Genomic DNA, 15,382 nt, shown 5'->3' with positions numbered 1-15,382 from the left:
CAAACTGAGGCTCCATTACCAGCTGAATGAGTCTCACCACTGAAACCATTTACTGTAACAGGTATTGACTTTGCTCGTCCATTATATGTCAGACAAGGACATATTACGAAGAAAGCGTATATTGCTCTATTCACATGTGCAACAACACGAGCCATACGCCTGGAAATATGCTCAGATAAGTCAACTGACAGATTTCCTCAAGCCCTACAAAGGTTTGTCGGAAGACGAGGAGTGCCCACCACAATTTACACTGATAATGCTACTACCTTCCATGCCACGCACTTAGAGCTGAAGGAGCTCTGGCAGGCTCTCATGGCAAGCAAGACGCACAAGTACCTTGCCCAGCAAGCCATCACTTGGAAATTCATCGCTCCACACGCGCCTTGGTGGGGAGGATTCTGGGAACGGATGGTGGGATCTGTCAAATGCTGCCTGAGAAAAGTTTTAGGACAGTCACAGTTGGACGAAGAAGGTCTCAACACAATCCTGGTCAGCATAGAAGCAGCACTAAACTCTAGACAAATTACACAAGGGGGAGAGGAATCTGAGTCACTGACGCCCGCACATTTCCTTGTAAGTGATCGACTCACACTACCTACTGGTCCAGAATCACCAGTTAGAAAGGACTTGTCCAAGGAATTTCAACGGCTCCAGGAGATGGTAGAACACTTCTGGAACAGGTGGAAGAAAGAATATCTGCTTCTGCTCAAAAACTTCCATGAAAATCATCAACCAAGGCCAGGTTCAGGAAGACTCCAGCTGGGTGATGTCGTTCTTCTACAAGAGGATGTTGGTCCACGACACATGTGGAGGAAGGCGCGGATAGATCTTCATGAAGGAAGAGATGGGAAAATACGAACTGTAACCTTATGAACTTCAGAAGGATCCATAATCTCACGTCCTGTTCAACTGGTCATTCCTCTAGAAGTTGACCAGGGTGTTGCGGGTTGATATTTGTAATTATAGACACTCTGGAAATATTGATTATCCTTGAATTAATGTTTTATATTCCATGATGTACGTTCCTTGGAGAGAAATAAATTAATGTTGTATTGGAATTACGGTGTTGTGTGTCCGTAATGCAATGAGACATTGCGCCATTATTCTGGGATAAACTGTCGTGCGTTACTAGACTTCCTTGGACTTACTTTCTTCTAGAAAACGACCGTTGAACATAAAGATGAGACACGTTGCCTGTATCGTTACCATAATGTTTCTATCCCTGAACTACACTTTATTATTTGTTTTTCTCATACTTTAGAGATGCTTTCTGTGTGTTAAATGATTTTGTGGTTACCAGCTAGCGCGTATCCTCCAGTTGCAAGTCAGTTACCTGTAACTGTGTTCAATGAATAAAGTTAGGTATGATGTTAGAAAGGAATAATCAATAGTTCAGATATTTGCTTTTAATGCTCTACTGTTTTAAATTTCAGCTCGGCATGAAATCCATGTTTGATGAAAAATCGGCCAACTTGAGTGCCATCAGTGACGAGTCACTTACAGTGACCCATGTTCTGCACAAGGCTTTCATAGAGGTTAACGAGGAGGGAACGGAGGCAGCCGCTGCGACAGGTATGGGGAAGTAAATTCCTGCTCTCATAGAATGTCGACTCAGCTGGCTCATCTAATCTTTTAACTTTTCCTTTGTTTACGAAACAATTATAAAAATGTCGCAAAAGTTTCAGTTACTACAGTTTTTCTCAAAATAAATTTAATATGTATACATATTGGAAAAAGAAGGCGTATCAAAAATGGCTACAAACCAGAACCCAGGTAGACAGAGAAAGTTATGTTGGGGAAAGAAACAAAGCCAAACAGATAATTGCAGCATCCAAGGAGAAATCGTGGGAAGACTTTGGAAACAGGTTGGAGACTATGGGTCAAGCTGCTGGAAAAACATTCTGGAGTGTAATTAGCAGTCTTCGAAAGGGAGGTAAGAAGGAAATGACAAGTATTTTGGACAGGTCAGGAAAACTGCTGGTGAATCCTGTGGATGCCTTGGGCAGACGGAGGGGATATTTTGAAGAGTTGCTCAATGTAGGTGAAAATGCGATCAGTAATGTTTCAGATTTCGAGGTAGAATGGGATAGGAATGATGATGGAAATAGGAACACATTTGAGGAAGTGGAAAAAATGGTCAATAGATTGCAGTGCAATAAAGCGGCTGGGGTGGATGAAATTAAGTCGGAACTCATCAAATACAGTGGAATGTCAGGTCTTAAATGGCTACACAGGATAATTGAAATGGCCTGGGAGTCGGGACAGGTTCCATCAGACTGGACAAAAGCAGTAATCACACCAATCTTTAAACATGGAAACAGAAAAGATTGTAACAACTATAGAGGTATCTCTTTAATCAGCGTTGTGGGTAAAATCTTCTCAGGTATTGTTGAAAGGAAAGTGCGAGTATTAGTTGAGGACCAATTGGATGAAAATCAGTGTGGGTTTAGGCCTCTTAGAGGTTGTCAGGACCAGATCTTTAGCTTACGGCAAATAATGGAGAAGTGTTATAAGTGGAACAGGGAATTGTATCTATGCTTTATAGATCTAGAAAAGGCATATGACCGGGTTCCTAGGAGGAAGTTATTGTCTGTTTTACGTGATTATGGAATAGTAGGCAAACTTTTGCAAGCAATTAAAGGTCTTTACATGGATAGTCAGGCAGCAGTTAGAGTTGACGGTAAATTGAGTTCATGGTTCAGAGTAGTTTCAGGGGTAAGACAAGGCTGCAACCTGTCTCCACTGTTGTTCATATTATTTATGGATCATATGTTGAAAACAATAGACTGGCTGGGTGAGATTAAGATATGTGAACACAAAATAAGCAGTCTTGCATATGCGGATGACTTAGTTGTGACGGCAGATTCGATTGAAAGTTTGCAAAGTAATATTTCAGAGCTAGATCAGAAATGTAAGGACTATGGTATGAAGATTAGCATCTCCAAAACGAAAGTAATGTCAGTGGGAAAGAAATATAAACGGATTGAGTGCCAAATAGGAGGAACAAAGTTAGAACAGGTGGACAGTTTCAAGTACTTAGGATGCATATTCTCACAGGATGGCAACATAGTGAAAGAACTGGAAGCGAGGTGTAGCAAAGCTAATGCAGTGAGTGCTCAGCTACGATCTACTCTCTTCTGCAAGAAGGAAGTCAGTACCAAGACTAAGTTATCTGTGCACCGTTCAATCTTCCGACCAACTTTGTTGTATGGGAGCGAAAGCTGGGTGGATTCAGGTTACCTTATCAACAAGGTTGAGGTTACGGATATGAAAGTAGCTAGGATGATTGCAGGTGCTAGTAGATGGGAACAATGGCAGGAGGGTGTCCACAATGAAGAAATCAAAGAAAAACTGGGAATTAACTGTATAGATGTAGCAGTCAGGGCGAACAGGCTTAGATGGTGAGGTCATGTTACACGCATGGGAGAAGCAAGGTTACCCAAGAGACTCATGGATTCAGCAGTAGAGGGTAGGAGGAGTCGGGGCAGACCGAGGAGAAGGTACCTGGATTCGGTTAAGAATGATTTTGAAGTAATAGGTTTAACATCAGAAGAGGCACCAATGTTAGCACTGAATAGGGGATCATGGAGGAACTGTATAAGGGGGGCTATGCTCCAGACTGAACGCTGAAAGGCATAATCAGTCTTAAATGATGATGATGATGATGATGACATATTGACTGAAGCGACGAATGAAATTTGAACCCAGGTCTCATGCTCGCGAGGCAGGTACGCTAACCACTACGCCATCGTGGGACAGTAGCTTCCTACGACTATACTGATTACCCTAGCAAGCCTCCTTCCTCAATCCCAATTCCCAATCATGCCTCAACCCGCATGGTGTTCGTTTGATGCTGAAAAGCTCTTCCAATACAGTTGGAGAGCCTCTGCAATGCTACTCGAGTTTAGGGGGAATACCTTGTTGGTTGAGGCGTGAATGATAATTTAGACTCAGTAGGGAGGCATGGTCGGGTAGTCGATGCAGTTATGCAAAGCCAGTGTGCCAGGACGGCGTAGTGATTAGCGCATCTGCCTCGTGAGCAGCAGGCCCAGTTTCGAATCCCAGTATTCGTACAAATTTTCTTTCGTCGCTTTAGGCTGTATGTGGACATCTTAGGTCTTTGAAACTTGCAAAGGCCTCTGGAACCACATAGTTTCATTAAATAAATTTAACAATTATTCGCACTGCAGACAGAGTAACACAAGCAATGAAATCATCCATAACACAGAAATAAAGCTTTTGTTTTGATACTAACAAGGAGAGGCCGCCAATTGTGAAATTCAGATTCGATTCATACTGCGCATAATAAAAGCTCATGGCCAGAGGTGTAATGTGGCAAAGCACCAAGATGCACTTCTCAGCCGTTGTCGAGAAAACCGTCAGTTAAAAAGAAACCGTTGCGGTGAAGTACTCTCTACGATTAACAGTTTTCTACAGCGTTGTGGCGCAGCGGTAAACGCTCGGGTTTGTAATCCAAAAGTCGCCGGATCGAATCTCGCGCCATGTAGCTTTTTTTTTAGTATTTGTTTTTTGTAATTCAAATGTGTATATATATACACACACACACATATATATAATTCCCGGCAATCAGTTGCAACAATTATGCATATAATAAGTTGTTGAAAGTCGTTTGTCGTGGAAAACCTGGCGACTTCGAACATCATTATGTTTTCCGCAAACAAAGTTGTATTTCACAAACGTTATTAATTGTCTTCATAATGTTTACCACGAATAGTTAACGAAAGACGTAGAAACGATATTCCGAAACGAATTAGAATAGAGACCCCACGAACTCAAATTTGCTGTGGCAGGTATGAAACATAAACTCCGTTACTAGCTCGTTACACTTGAAGGACAGATGTTGAATGGGCCGAAACGAGCCGCCGCGTAACAGCGTAGTTGCCTGCTAACTTCGAAAGAAGGTAGATGCGGTCCCTAGCGCAACTTATAACATTGTCGAAAATCAGTGCGGAAGGGAGAGCTTTGGTACACCCTGTTAAAAAAAAAACGGAAAAATGGAGGCGGTACAATTGGAGAGCTATCCGCCTTCGCCAACATGCATCAGCAATTCATTAATTCGCGGCATGCAACTTTTTTTATTATTAGTTTTTTGTAATTCAAATATATATTTGAATTTTATATATATATATATATATATATATATATATATATATATATTTGAATTACAAAAAACTAATAATAATAAAAAAATTGCATGCCGCGGGACTCAATCCAGCGACCTTCGGATTACGAATCCGAGCGCTTACCGCTGCGCCACGACGCCACAGAAAATTGTTAACCGTAGAGAGTATTTCACCGCAACAGTTTCTATTAACTGTCGATTTTCTCGACAACGGCTGAGAAGTGCATCTTGGTGCTTTGCCACATTACACCTCTGGCCATGAGCTTTTATTATGCGCAGTATGAATCGAATCTGAATTTCACAATTGGCGGCCTCCCCTTGTAAGCTTTCTTTGTTTATTAACACCACGAGGCAGCGATGCATTCTACAGAGACTTCGTACTTTTGTGATTTATTTCAAGAGTTTTCCTTTGTTAGTGTATAAGAACATCTAGAAAAAGTAAATTTAAAAAATACGATCTCGACAATCAGGCTACTGCAGCCACTATTACACGATAGGGGACATACAATCAGACTTGAAATATTTAGTCCCAGAATATATATGTCAATGAGAGTAATGCACGCTAAAGGCGAAGTCCCGGGTTGGAGTTCCGGTCAGCCAAAAAGTTTTAATCAGCCAGGAATTTCAACCATGAGTTCATTTCAAGACCTTGGCATTCCAGTCCGTAGATTTGGCCTGAGAATAGCATCACTAAATGCCTGACACACTTCAGCAGAAATGCATGAAGTCATCCATTGGTCTTTAGCTTTAAATTAATGCTGCATTTGTTATGATAAACTCAGTGTGCACCGTGACAGTCGCTTTCATGTACACAGCCCGAAAAACAGAAAAAGAAAGGCACCCAGAGGGGACACTTGTCATGTTACAAAAGGTAGCCTTCGTGAATATTTGTGTAATTTTACTGTCAGCGTTGTCAGTCGCAATCTTCACGTTAACGCTCATTTAAAACTTTGTCATATTACTTGTGTAAGAATCTCCCAGTGCGTTACTGGTTTTAGATAGCTGGTTACCTGAAAATCCCGTCGTTTATGGAAACGCAAAGCTGGCCTTTTATTAGTATTTTATTTAGTACGATTTTGTGGTATATGTTTACGAGAACTGTGTAGGAAATGCATTATTTATCTTGTTGCAGCTGTGGTAACATCTACAAGGTCTGGCGGAATACGCTTTCATCGGCCGGTGACTTTCAAGGCCGACCACCCGTTCGCGTTCTTCCTGGTGGACCAAGTTTCAGGAGACGTGCTCTTCGCTGGCCGCCTGCAGACTCCCCCAGCGTAAACAGGGATCGTGGCTCTGTTCTCTGGTTGCTTCTTTGCAGGCAACCGCGTCATCTGTTTCTTCAGGAGCGATGAGAAGGGTTCCTTCAAAGTGATCAGAAAACAGCTGCCCACAGTGCCGATTTTGTGTGTGGCTCTGTGTCGAACTGTTACAGAAAGGAGAAGGCCTCTGGTTATCTATAACAGTCTGTTACGAAGTACATTCCATTTGTTTTCTTTATGCTAACTGAAGCACTATGTACCTTCTTTTTCTATGTTTACTAAAGAAAAAACGTATGACCGTAGAAGGGAAGCTGATTCTCGATGTACTGAAACAGTTTTTGATTCGTTTATACAGGAATGTGCGGTTTCTTATGCCATCAGCAGTTAACTGACTGTCGCAACCAGAGATGAAATAAATGTAGTACAGAAAGGTATTTCAGAGTTATAACAGGTATTTCCAAATATAAAGCTTATCTTGAACAGTGATCTTATTCAGACAGAAATTGATTAACTTAAAGAACGGCAAAGATGATTCTACAGTAGGAACTGTCTCCTTTTCAACATACGTACAAGTTTCCTGAGGAACTTACAAGAAAAACGAATTTTGTAACATTTGCGCCTCAATTTCTAATATTTCCAGCAGAGTTATGTTACCCATTTCTTATTTGTATGAATAACATGCCGCCCAGTTTACAGTCGTAACGCCCACAAAATATTCTCCCAGGGAGGGTACATTCTCATACCAAGTAGAAAAATCATGTTCTGTTGCGCCAGAGCCGGCCGGTGTGGCCGAGCGGTTCTAAGCGCTTCAGTCTGGAACCGCGCGACCGTTACGGTCGCCGGTTCGAATCCTGCCTCGGGCATGGATGCGTGTGACGTCCTTAGGTTAGTTCGGTTTAAGTGGTTCTAAGTTCTAGGGAACTGATGACCTCGGATGTTAAGGCCCATAGTGCTCAGAGCCATTTGAACCCTTTTTGTTGCGCCAGACGGATTTCACTTTTACTTTTAAGTAAACTTCAACAATTTACTTCAACTGGGAAGGATCTGGGTTACTCATCACTTATACCGTGGTGCTTGCTGAATACGAAAGAAAAAACAGGATTTATCACCGTAAAGGCTGTAATAGATTAAAAGACGTCATGGTTCTACCCAGGCTGACTTATTTGAATAAAAAGCTTAAAGTCGATCACATGAAATGAAATGGGGTAGCTAGCGGGGAGCTGGGAGTGGTAAGGTGCGGGAAGTAAAAATTAATATTTGCGCCAGAAAAGATATTTATCTGAAAACCTTAGTTAACATTAATTACCATAAAAATTCAGATATTCACTTTTGTTCTTTATTACAAAACGCTTGCTTGTGGCAGCTGAATGAATGGCTCTTAGTGCTCAAAGAATTTAGAAAAAATTGAAAGACTGAGAATGTAAGTCAGTGAGTATAACAATTTAGTAAAAGACTTCGCTGTTAAAACAGTATTGAAGCAAATGAGTAACAATGTAAAAACATTGCTATATTACTTACCTTATCAAAGGAGATACATAACGGTGAAATTTATGTTAGTTGTGCCGGTCGGAGTGGCCGAGTGGTTCTAGGCGCTTCAGTCGGGAACCGCGCGGCTACTACTGTCGTAGGTTCGAATCCTGCCTCGGCCGTGGATGTGTGTGATGTGTGTGATGTGCTTAGGTTAGTTAGGTTTAAGTGGTTCTAAGTTCTAGGGGACTGATGACCTCAGATGTTAAGTCCCATAGTGCTCAGAGCCATTTTTTTTTAGTTAGTTGTAGTCTGCGCTGTCCCTGGTTCAGTCTGTATCATACAAACAATACTGAACCATAGAAAACACTTACGTTATGCATATCGATGAAAAGCAGCATTCAAGAAGGTTTACAAATTAACCCAGATCAACCAGTGAGGCATTATAAGCAATGACTATAAGAACAAGTGGGAAGTACGATTAAGAAAAAGAGGCCCCAGGTATTGTACGAACAAGTGTGCTCAAAATACTGAACTTTCAACAAAGCCCGCACTACACATACAAGAATATCTTTTCAGTAATAATATTGTGCAAGTAAAATTCCCTCAAAAATGAATTTTCAGTTTAAATAATACCTAAAAAAATGAACAAGAGATTTAAAAAACGAAGTAGCAGTGATGTAAAGCTCTAAAGATTCAGCTGGCTCATACTTAAGAAAACCTCTTCACCTCGCCGAGCACACTTAAATATGGCCAACGCAGACTAGTTCAGTGGGCTCAAAAACACAACACTACGAAACCTGAACTTGCCCGTGTACTACACACATGTGGCAGACACTTGTTAAAAACATACCCACCAAAAGGTAAGTGCTGCAGTTGCACGTCGGCAATAACACTCTTACCGCTGCACATTCCGTGTAAGTGGGTACGCTTAACCACTGAGCACAGCACGCCACGGCACCAAGCAAGACGCCCGTCAAACAAATCTACACGTGTACGCTGCTGAACTATGTCTGTATACCCACAGGACAAACAGCAAAGGTGAACAAAGGCTGTGTTGGAACTCAGGCGTCGTGTTTCTCAGACAAGTGAGCTTAGCAATCCAAGATCCAAGAACAGCGCCGAGAAACGCTCGTCGGTTTACAGACCCGCGGAACGAGCACTTGCTGATGCTCCGGAACCTCCTCCTCCAGCTAGGGGAAGGAATTGACCTAGAGCCAAAGCATCTCACAAGGGGAGGCCGCCAATTGCGAAATTCAGATTCGATTCATACTGCGCATAATAAAAGCTCATGGCCAGAGGTGTAATGTGGCAAAGCACCAAGATGCACTTCTCAGCCGTTGTCGAGAAAATCGACAGTTAAAAGAAACCGTTGCTGTGAAATACTCTCTACGATAAATAATTCTCTACAGCGTCGTGGCGCAGCGGTAAGCGCTCTGGTTCGTAATCCGAAGGTCGCCGGATCGAATCTCGCGCTATGCAACTTTTTTTTTTAGTATTTCTTTTTATAATTCATATAATAATTCATATTCATATATATATATATATATATATATATATATATATATATATATATATATATATATATATATAAATTCCCGGCAATGAGTTGCAACAATTATGCATATAATAAGTTGTTGAAAGTCGTTTGTCGTGGAAAAACTGGCGACTTCGAACATCATTATGTTTTCCGCAAACAAAGTTGTACTTCACAAATGTTATTAATTGTCTTCATAATGTTAACCACGCATAGTTAACGGAAGACGTAGAAACGATATTCCGAAACGAATACGTATAGCGTAAGTCAAACGTTCGAATTAGAATAGAGACCCCACGAACACAAATTTCCTGTGGCAGGTATGAATTACAAAAAACTAATAATAAAAAAAATTGCATGGCGCGAGATTCGAAAGAAATTGCATGGCGCGAGATTCGAAAAAAGTTGCATGGCGCGAGATTCCATCCGGCGACCTTCGGATAACGAACCAGAGCGCTTACCGCTGCGCCACGACGATGTAGAAAATTACTAATCGTCGAGAGTATTTCACCGCAACGGTTTCTTTTAACTGTCGATTTTCTCGACAACGGCTGAGAAGTGCATCTTGGTGCTTTGCCACATTACACCTCTCGCCATGAGCTTTTATTATGCGCAGTATGAATCGAATCTGAATTTCACAATTGGCGGCCTCCCCTTGTCAGTGTTACGTGACAGTGGCCAGTCACGTGTGCTCCCTTTCGCGAGGTTTCGTCAAAGAGGTTGCTCAGCGACCACCAAAGACGTAGCCGCACGCTATCGATGAGGAACCGATAAAGCGCACGGCCCATGAGCATTATCAGGTGTCACATACGTATTGTTACATACAGGGTGGTCAGACGAAGAGTGAGAAGCTTCTAAGGGTGTTGCAAGTAAGGCTGTGATGAGAATTAATTGCTAAATAAAAAATTCGATTTGCTGTGCTGTTTCCGAGTCATTTATCATTGAAGTTAACCAATAGGGTTGTCGTGCGCACAAATTCAAGCAGCCTGATGGAGGTGGTGTTGCCAAACTTGTTCTTCGTTTGGTTTCTTCGAACTGAACAACAGAGCAATACAAAAATTAAACAATTTTCGATAGGGGGTGGGGGCCGAACCTGCACCAACAGCTCAGGAATCTTGTGCTCTACCGCCTATGTTACGAGAACAACTGGCATTATTTGTATCAGCTAGCGTAGCAGACTTTTATCTGCTAGTCATTCGATAATTTTCGGAAGTTGTATTGACCCAGTCAATAGTTGTCGGAAGCGTTCGTCTGGCTGTGAATACACACGAAAAGAGGTGCGATGGGACGACGATGGAGGTAGGTGTGACTCATAATTCCACAACAGTGAAAGTAGGGGTACCAAGGCGAGAAATCGGTATTCCCTCGACGAATATGACGATAAGCATTTAGGATACGGTGATAGGGGTCAAAATGCCCCGGAGCCCCGCCCAATTTTCAAACGCAACATTTTCGAACTGTGCTACTCCGTGTGCGAATACGTTTGTCGCGCTTGACAGACGATTAAGGGAGCCCGGAAGTTTTGTTGTGGACTAAGACGACACTGGACTACAACGCTACGTGAGGATCGTTTAGTTTGAAGTAAACGCACTGTTGCAAATGCTACTACCAGCTCAAGCGCCATTGGTAGTTCGTTGTTCTTGTTGTGGTCTTCAGTCCTGAGACTGGTTTGATGCAGCTCTCCATGCTACTCTATCCTGTGCAAGCTTCCTCAGCTCCCAGAACCTAGTGCAACCTACATCTTTCTGAATCTGCTTAGTGTATTCATCTCTTTGTCTCCCTCAACGATTTTTACCCTCCACGCTGCCATCCAATACTAAACTGGTGATCCCTTGATGCCTCAGAACATGTCCTACCAACCGATCCCTTCTTCAAGTCAAGTTGTGCCACAAACTTCTCTTCTCCCCAATCCTGTTCAACACCTGCTGATTAGTTATGTGATCTACCCATCTAATCTTCAGCATTCTTCTGTAGCACCACATTTCGAAAGCTTCTATTCTCTTCATGTCCAAACTATTTATCGTCCATGTTTCACTTCCATACATGGCTACACTCCATCAAATACTTTCAGAAACGACTTCCTGGCACTTAAATCTATACTCGATGTTAACAAATTTCTCTTCTTCAGAAACACTTTCACTGACATTGCCAGTCTACATTTTATATCCTCTCTACTTCGACCATCATCAGTTATTTTGCTCCCCAAATAGCAAAGCTCCTTCACTACTTTAAGTGTCTCATTTCTTAATCTAATTCCCTCAGCATTATCCGACTTAATTCGACTACATTTCATTATCCTCGTTTTGCTTTTGTTGCTGTTCATCTTATATCCTCCTTTCAAGACACTATCCATTTCGTTCAACTGCTCTTCCAAGTCCTTTGCTGTCTCTGACAGAATTACAATATCATCGGCGAACCTCAAAGTTTTTATATCTTCTCCATAGGTTTTAATACCTACTCCGAATTTTTCTTTTGTTTCCTTCACTGCTTGCTCAATATACAGATTGAATAACGACTGGGAGAGGTTACGATCCTGTCTCACTCCCTTCCCAACCACTCCTTCCCTTTCATGTCCCTCGACTCTTATAACTGCCATCTGGTTTCTGTACAAATTGTAAATAGCCTTTCGCTTCCTGAATTTTAACCCTGCCACCTTCACAATTTGAAAGAGAGTATTCCAGTCAACATTGTCAAAAGCTTTCTCTAAGTCTACAAATGCTAGAAACGTAGGTTTGCCTTTCGTTAATCTAGCTTCTAAGGTAAGTCGTAGTGTCAGTATTGCCTCATGCGTTCCAACATTTCTATGGAATCCAAACTGATATTACCCGACGTCGGCTTCTACTAGCTATCCATTCGTCTGTAAAGAATTCGCGTTAGTATTTTGCAGCCGTGACTTATTAAACAGATAGTTCGGTAATTTTCACAACTGTCAACACCTGCTTTCTTTGGGATTGGAATTATTATATTCTTCTTGAAGTCTGAGGGTATTTCGCCTGTCTCATACATCTTTCTCACCAGATGGTAGAGTTTTGTCAGGACTGGCTCTCCCAAGGCTGTCAGTAGTTCTAATGGAATGTTGTCTACTCCTGGGGCCTTGTTTCGACTCTGGTCTCTCAGTGCTCTGTCAAACTCTTCACGCAGTATCATATCTCCCATTTCATCTTCATCTACATCCTCTTTAATTTCCATAATATTGTCCTCAAGTACATCGCACTGGTAATTCATCGGGAGTAATTTATGCCTGAAACTAAACATGGTAAAATGTATCCGTTTGTTTGCCAGTTTCGCGCGCTGTGGTATTTGACGTACTACACGACGAAAGCCTATTTCCGTACCATCTACAAAATGTACAGAATTCGTGGAAGAGGACTATCTCTCTAGGAATCATTATTCCCTGTGGTACTTAAATCAATGCATCGAAATTCCAAATTTCGAGCCGCGCGGGGTAACCGCGCCGTCTGAGGCGCCTTGTCACGGTCCGCGCGGCTTCCCCTGTCGGAGGTTGTCATGTATTATTGTTTTTCCGACACGTTCTACATCCTGGAGGACCTGCTCACTCTGGATCAATTGGAATGAAAGTAAATCTAATCTAATCTTAGGGACCGATGACCTCACAGTACTTTGGTCCCATAAGACCTTACCACAAATTTGCAGTTTCCAAATTTCTAAACGAGTGTGCTATGGGCAGAAGAGGCATGTTTCACCAAAGAAGGGCCTTCCAGCTCCCGAAACAGCTACATTTGTAACGACGAAAATACGCGAGGCACTTATGTGAAGTCATATAAGCATAAGTTTGGCGTGGACATTTTGGCGGTTATATTAAGCGAATGTTTATTGGATCCCGACCTTCTTCCTATCCCTTTGGAAGACATTCGTGTTGAGCGTTCCATGTAAACGTCCTTGCATTGTATTCAGAAGAAGTTCCTCTGGCGGTACGTCAGGTAATGTGGTACCAACATGACGCTGCACCGCCGCACTGCCGCATTTCGCTGTTGCGGTATGGGAGCATTGTATCCGCAGGAGTGCATTGGCCGAGGTGGTCGTTCGCCAGATGTGACCACTTGAGATTTTGATGTGATGAAAACTGTCTACGCGGCCCTAGCAGATATCATCGCTTCTTCCGAGAATAGTTTTAGCCTTTGATCAAATCAGAGAAACCTTTGATTTTGGAAAACTTGCTGACTCCATACCGCAGTGTTGCAATACGTGCATTCAGATTGGAGGCGGACATGTTAAGCAGTTGTTGTCAATAATTATTGTTTCTTTACGTTCTCGATTGTTTTCTTGTTACATGAACGACTTGAGAGATCTTCCTGTTTATAGCTTCATCATTATAATTATTTTTCCTTGTTTTCGTTACCTTCACGGGTGTTGACTTACATGAAGAGGAGTCAAGCAGTGGAATTCTGGTTTTGAAACCATCGGAATCTTGTTTGCTACACCTGTGCCGTAAACATAACATTCCTGTATCGATTCGTGGCGTAACATAGTGGTAAAGGCAAATGGTTCGCATCCAAAAGGTTGTGGGTTCTAATCTCGTTGGGAACTTTGACATTTTTTTATTTTTAAATCTTTATCAAAACTACTTTGATCATCATGTTCATTCGGTTACATGGCGTAAACGTATTTTTTTATTTCTCTTCCTATGTCTTGTCATTGTAATCACTGTATGAACTTTCTTATTTGCTCTCATTGTTACTTCCTATCATTCTTTTCTCATTTGCCATCTTGGTTCATCCGACTTTGACAATTTGTACGTTTTCACGACGATTTCATCTCGTCCGTCTTAACGTCTTTTGTTTTCGTCCATCTTACTACGTTCATTATGAATTTCGGTTTTACTTGTAATCCCTTATTTTTCTGACAACCTCATCTGCGTTATATTTTCCGCGGTACTACAATAATTCATATTTCAAATGTTTGAGTGAGGTTTACCAGCTACAACATTTACATCTTGCAACGAAAAACACATTTTAGATAGCATGGCACAGTCAATATGAATATATTATTTCGTACTTTGATTTTTAACTGATAGATCGCCAATTTCAAATGTTGCGGTATTATGATATGCGAATAAAAATATTCCAAATCACTTGCACAAAGTTTCCAATACGTAAGACAGTGATAGGAAGAAAGAAAAGAAGACAAACGAAACATTACTACGACCACTAACGTGTCGTTACAAACAAGTGAAAATAAAAAAAAAATTGAAGCAATTAACTGCAAAAAATAATGATCAAAGTCATGTCGATAACGAATAATAAACAGAAATATCGAATCCCTTGACGAGATTCGAACCCATAACCTTCTGCACTTTACAAATACGCCATAACCAATACGCTACGCCACCAATCTCTAAAGAACCATTATTTTGAAGTCCCTATGGTGTCACGTGGAATTCCGATATTTTTTTCATCAATTACTCGCAAACAAGGGCTCACGAAGGAGGACGCTGCAATTAACTACTATGCTGCAATGGTGGATTCGATATTTGGTTACCAAAATACCGTATTTATTTTTTGATTCACCTGCTTCCCGAAGACGACGGCAGCTAAACATAGTTTCATACAATTTTAGTGCTGCCTTTAATAGGCCTGAGAATGGCCACATGACGTTTGAAGTCAGCAGAAAAGCCTCCCATGCACCAAATACATATGGCAGCATATGCAGAACAGCATTCGATATGTTTCCCAGCAATGACTTTTAAACATTTTTTGAACTGCCAGTGCTTTCGAAAGTCGTGGTTAATACCTAACCAGTCATTGATTGCCAGTTCGTGGAGGAATTTATGATGCCCTACGGAAAATGCCACATACTCCATAGTGGGCAACATGATAATTCAACATTTTCATTTGCTAACGGTTGCCATAAGAAAACTGCATTGCAATTTTTATCTTTTTGTTAATATAAGTCTGTCTGAAGTGTGTGACAGACATGTATACACAAATACATCACAAGTGATACGTACAAGAGGCT

The 15,382-nt window shown here is 41.5% G+C and overlaps 2 protein-coding genes across 2 annotated transcripts in view; both read left to right on the top strand.

The window, feature by feature from the left end:
• The window catches only part of LOC124777174 (serpin B8-like), a 78,132-nt gene extending 71,296 nt beyond the window's left edge, over positions 1 to 6,836 (top strand). Inside the window, exons 6-7 of the mRNA XM_047252482.1 lie at positions 1,434 to 1,572; positions 6,276 to 6,836. Of these exons, the coding sequence (XP_047108438.1) occupies positions 1,434 to 1,572; positions 6,276 to 6,421 (285 nt within the window). The 3' untranslated portion in view covers positions 6,422 to 6,836. The remainder of the gene's footprint in view (positions 1 to 1,433; positions 1,573 to 6,275) is intronic.
• Positions 6,837 to 8,694: 1,858 nt separating this feature from the next.
• LOC124775163 (serine protease inhibitor 3/4-like) overlaps positions 8,695 to 15,382 on the top strand; it is a 163,896-nt gene continuing 157,208 nt past the window's right edge. Inside the window, exon 1 of the mRNA XM_047250001.1 lies at positions 8,695 to 8,732. Within this exon, the coding sequence (XP_047105957.1) occupies positions 8,695 to 8,732 (38 nt within the window). The remainder of the gene's footprint in view (positions 8,733 to 15,382) is intronic.

The sequence above is a fragment of the Schistocerca piceifrons genome, chromosome 2 (genome assembly GCF_021461385.2).
Source record: "Schistocerca piceifrons isolate TAMUIC-IGC-003096 chromosome 2, iqSchPice1.1, whole genome shotgun sequence".
NCBI lineage: Eukaryota > Metazoa > Arthropoda > Insecta > Orthoptera > Acrididae > Schistocerca > Schistocerca piceifrons.
The sequence above is the reverse complement of the archived record's forward strand: the minus strand, read 5'-3'. Positions and strand labels throughout refer to the sequence as shown.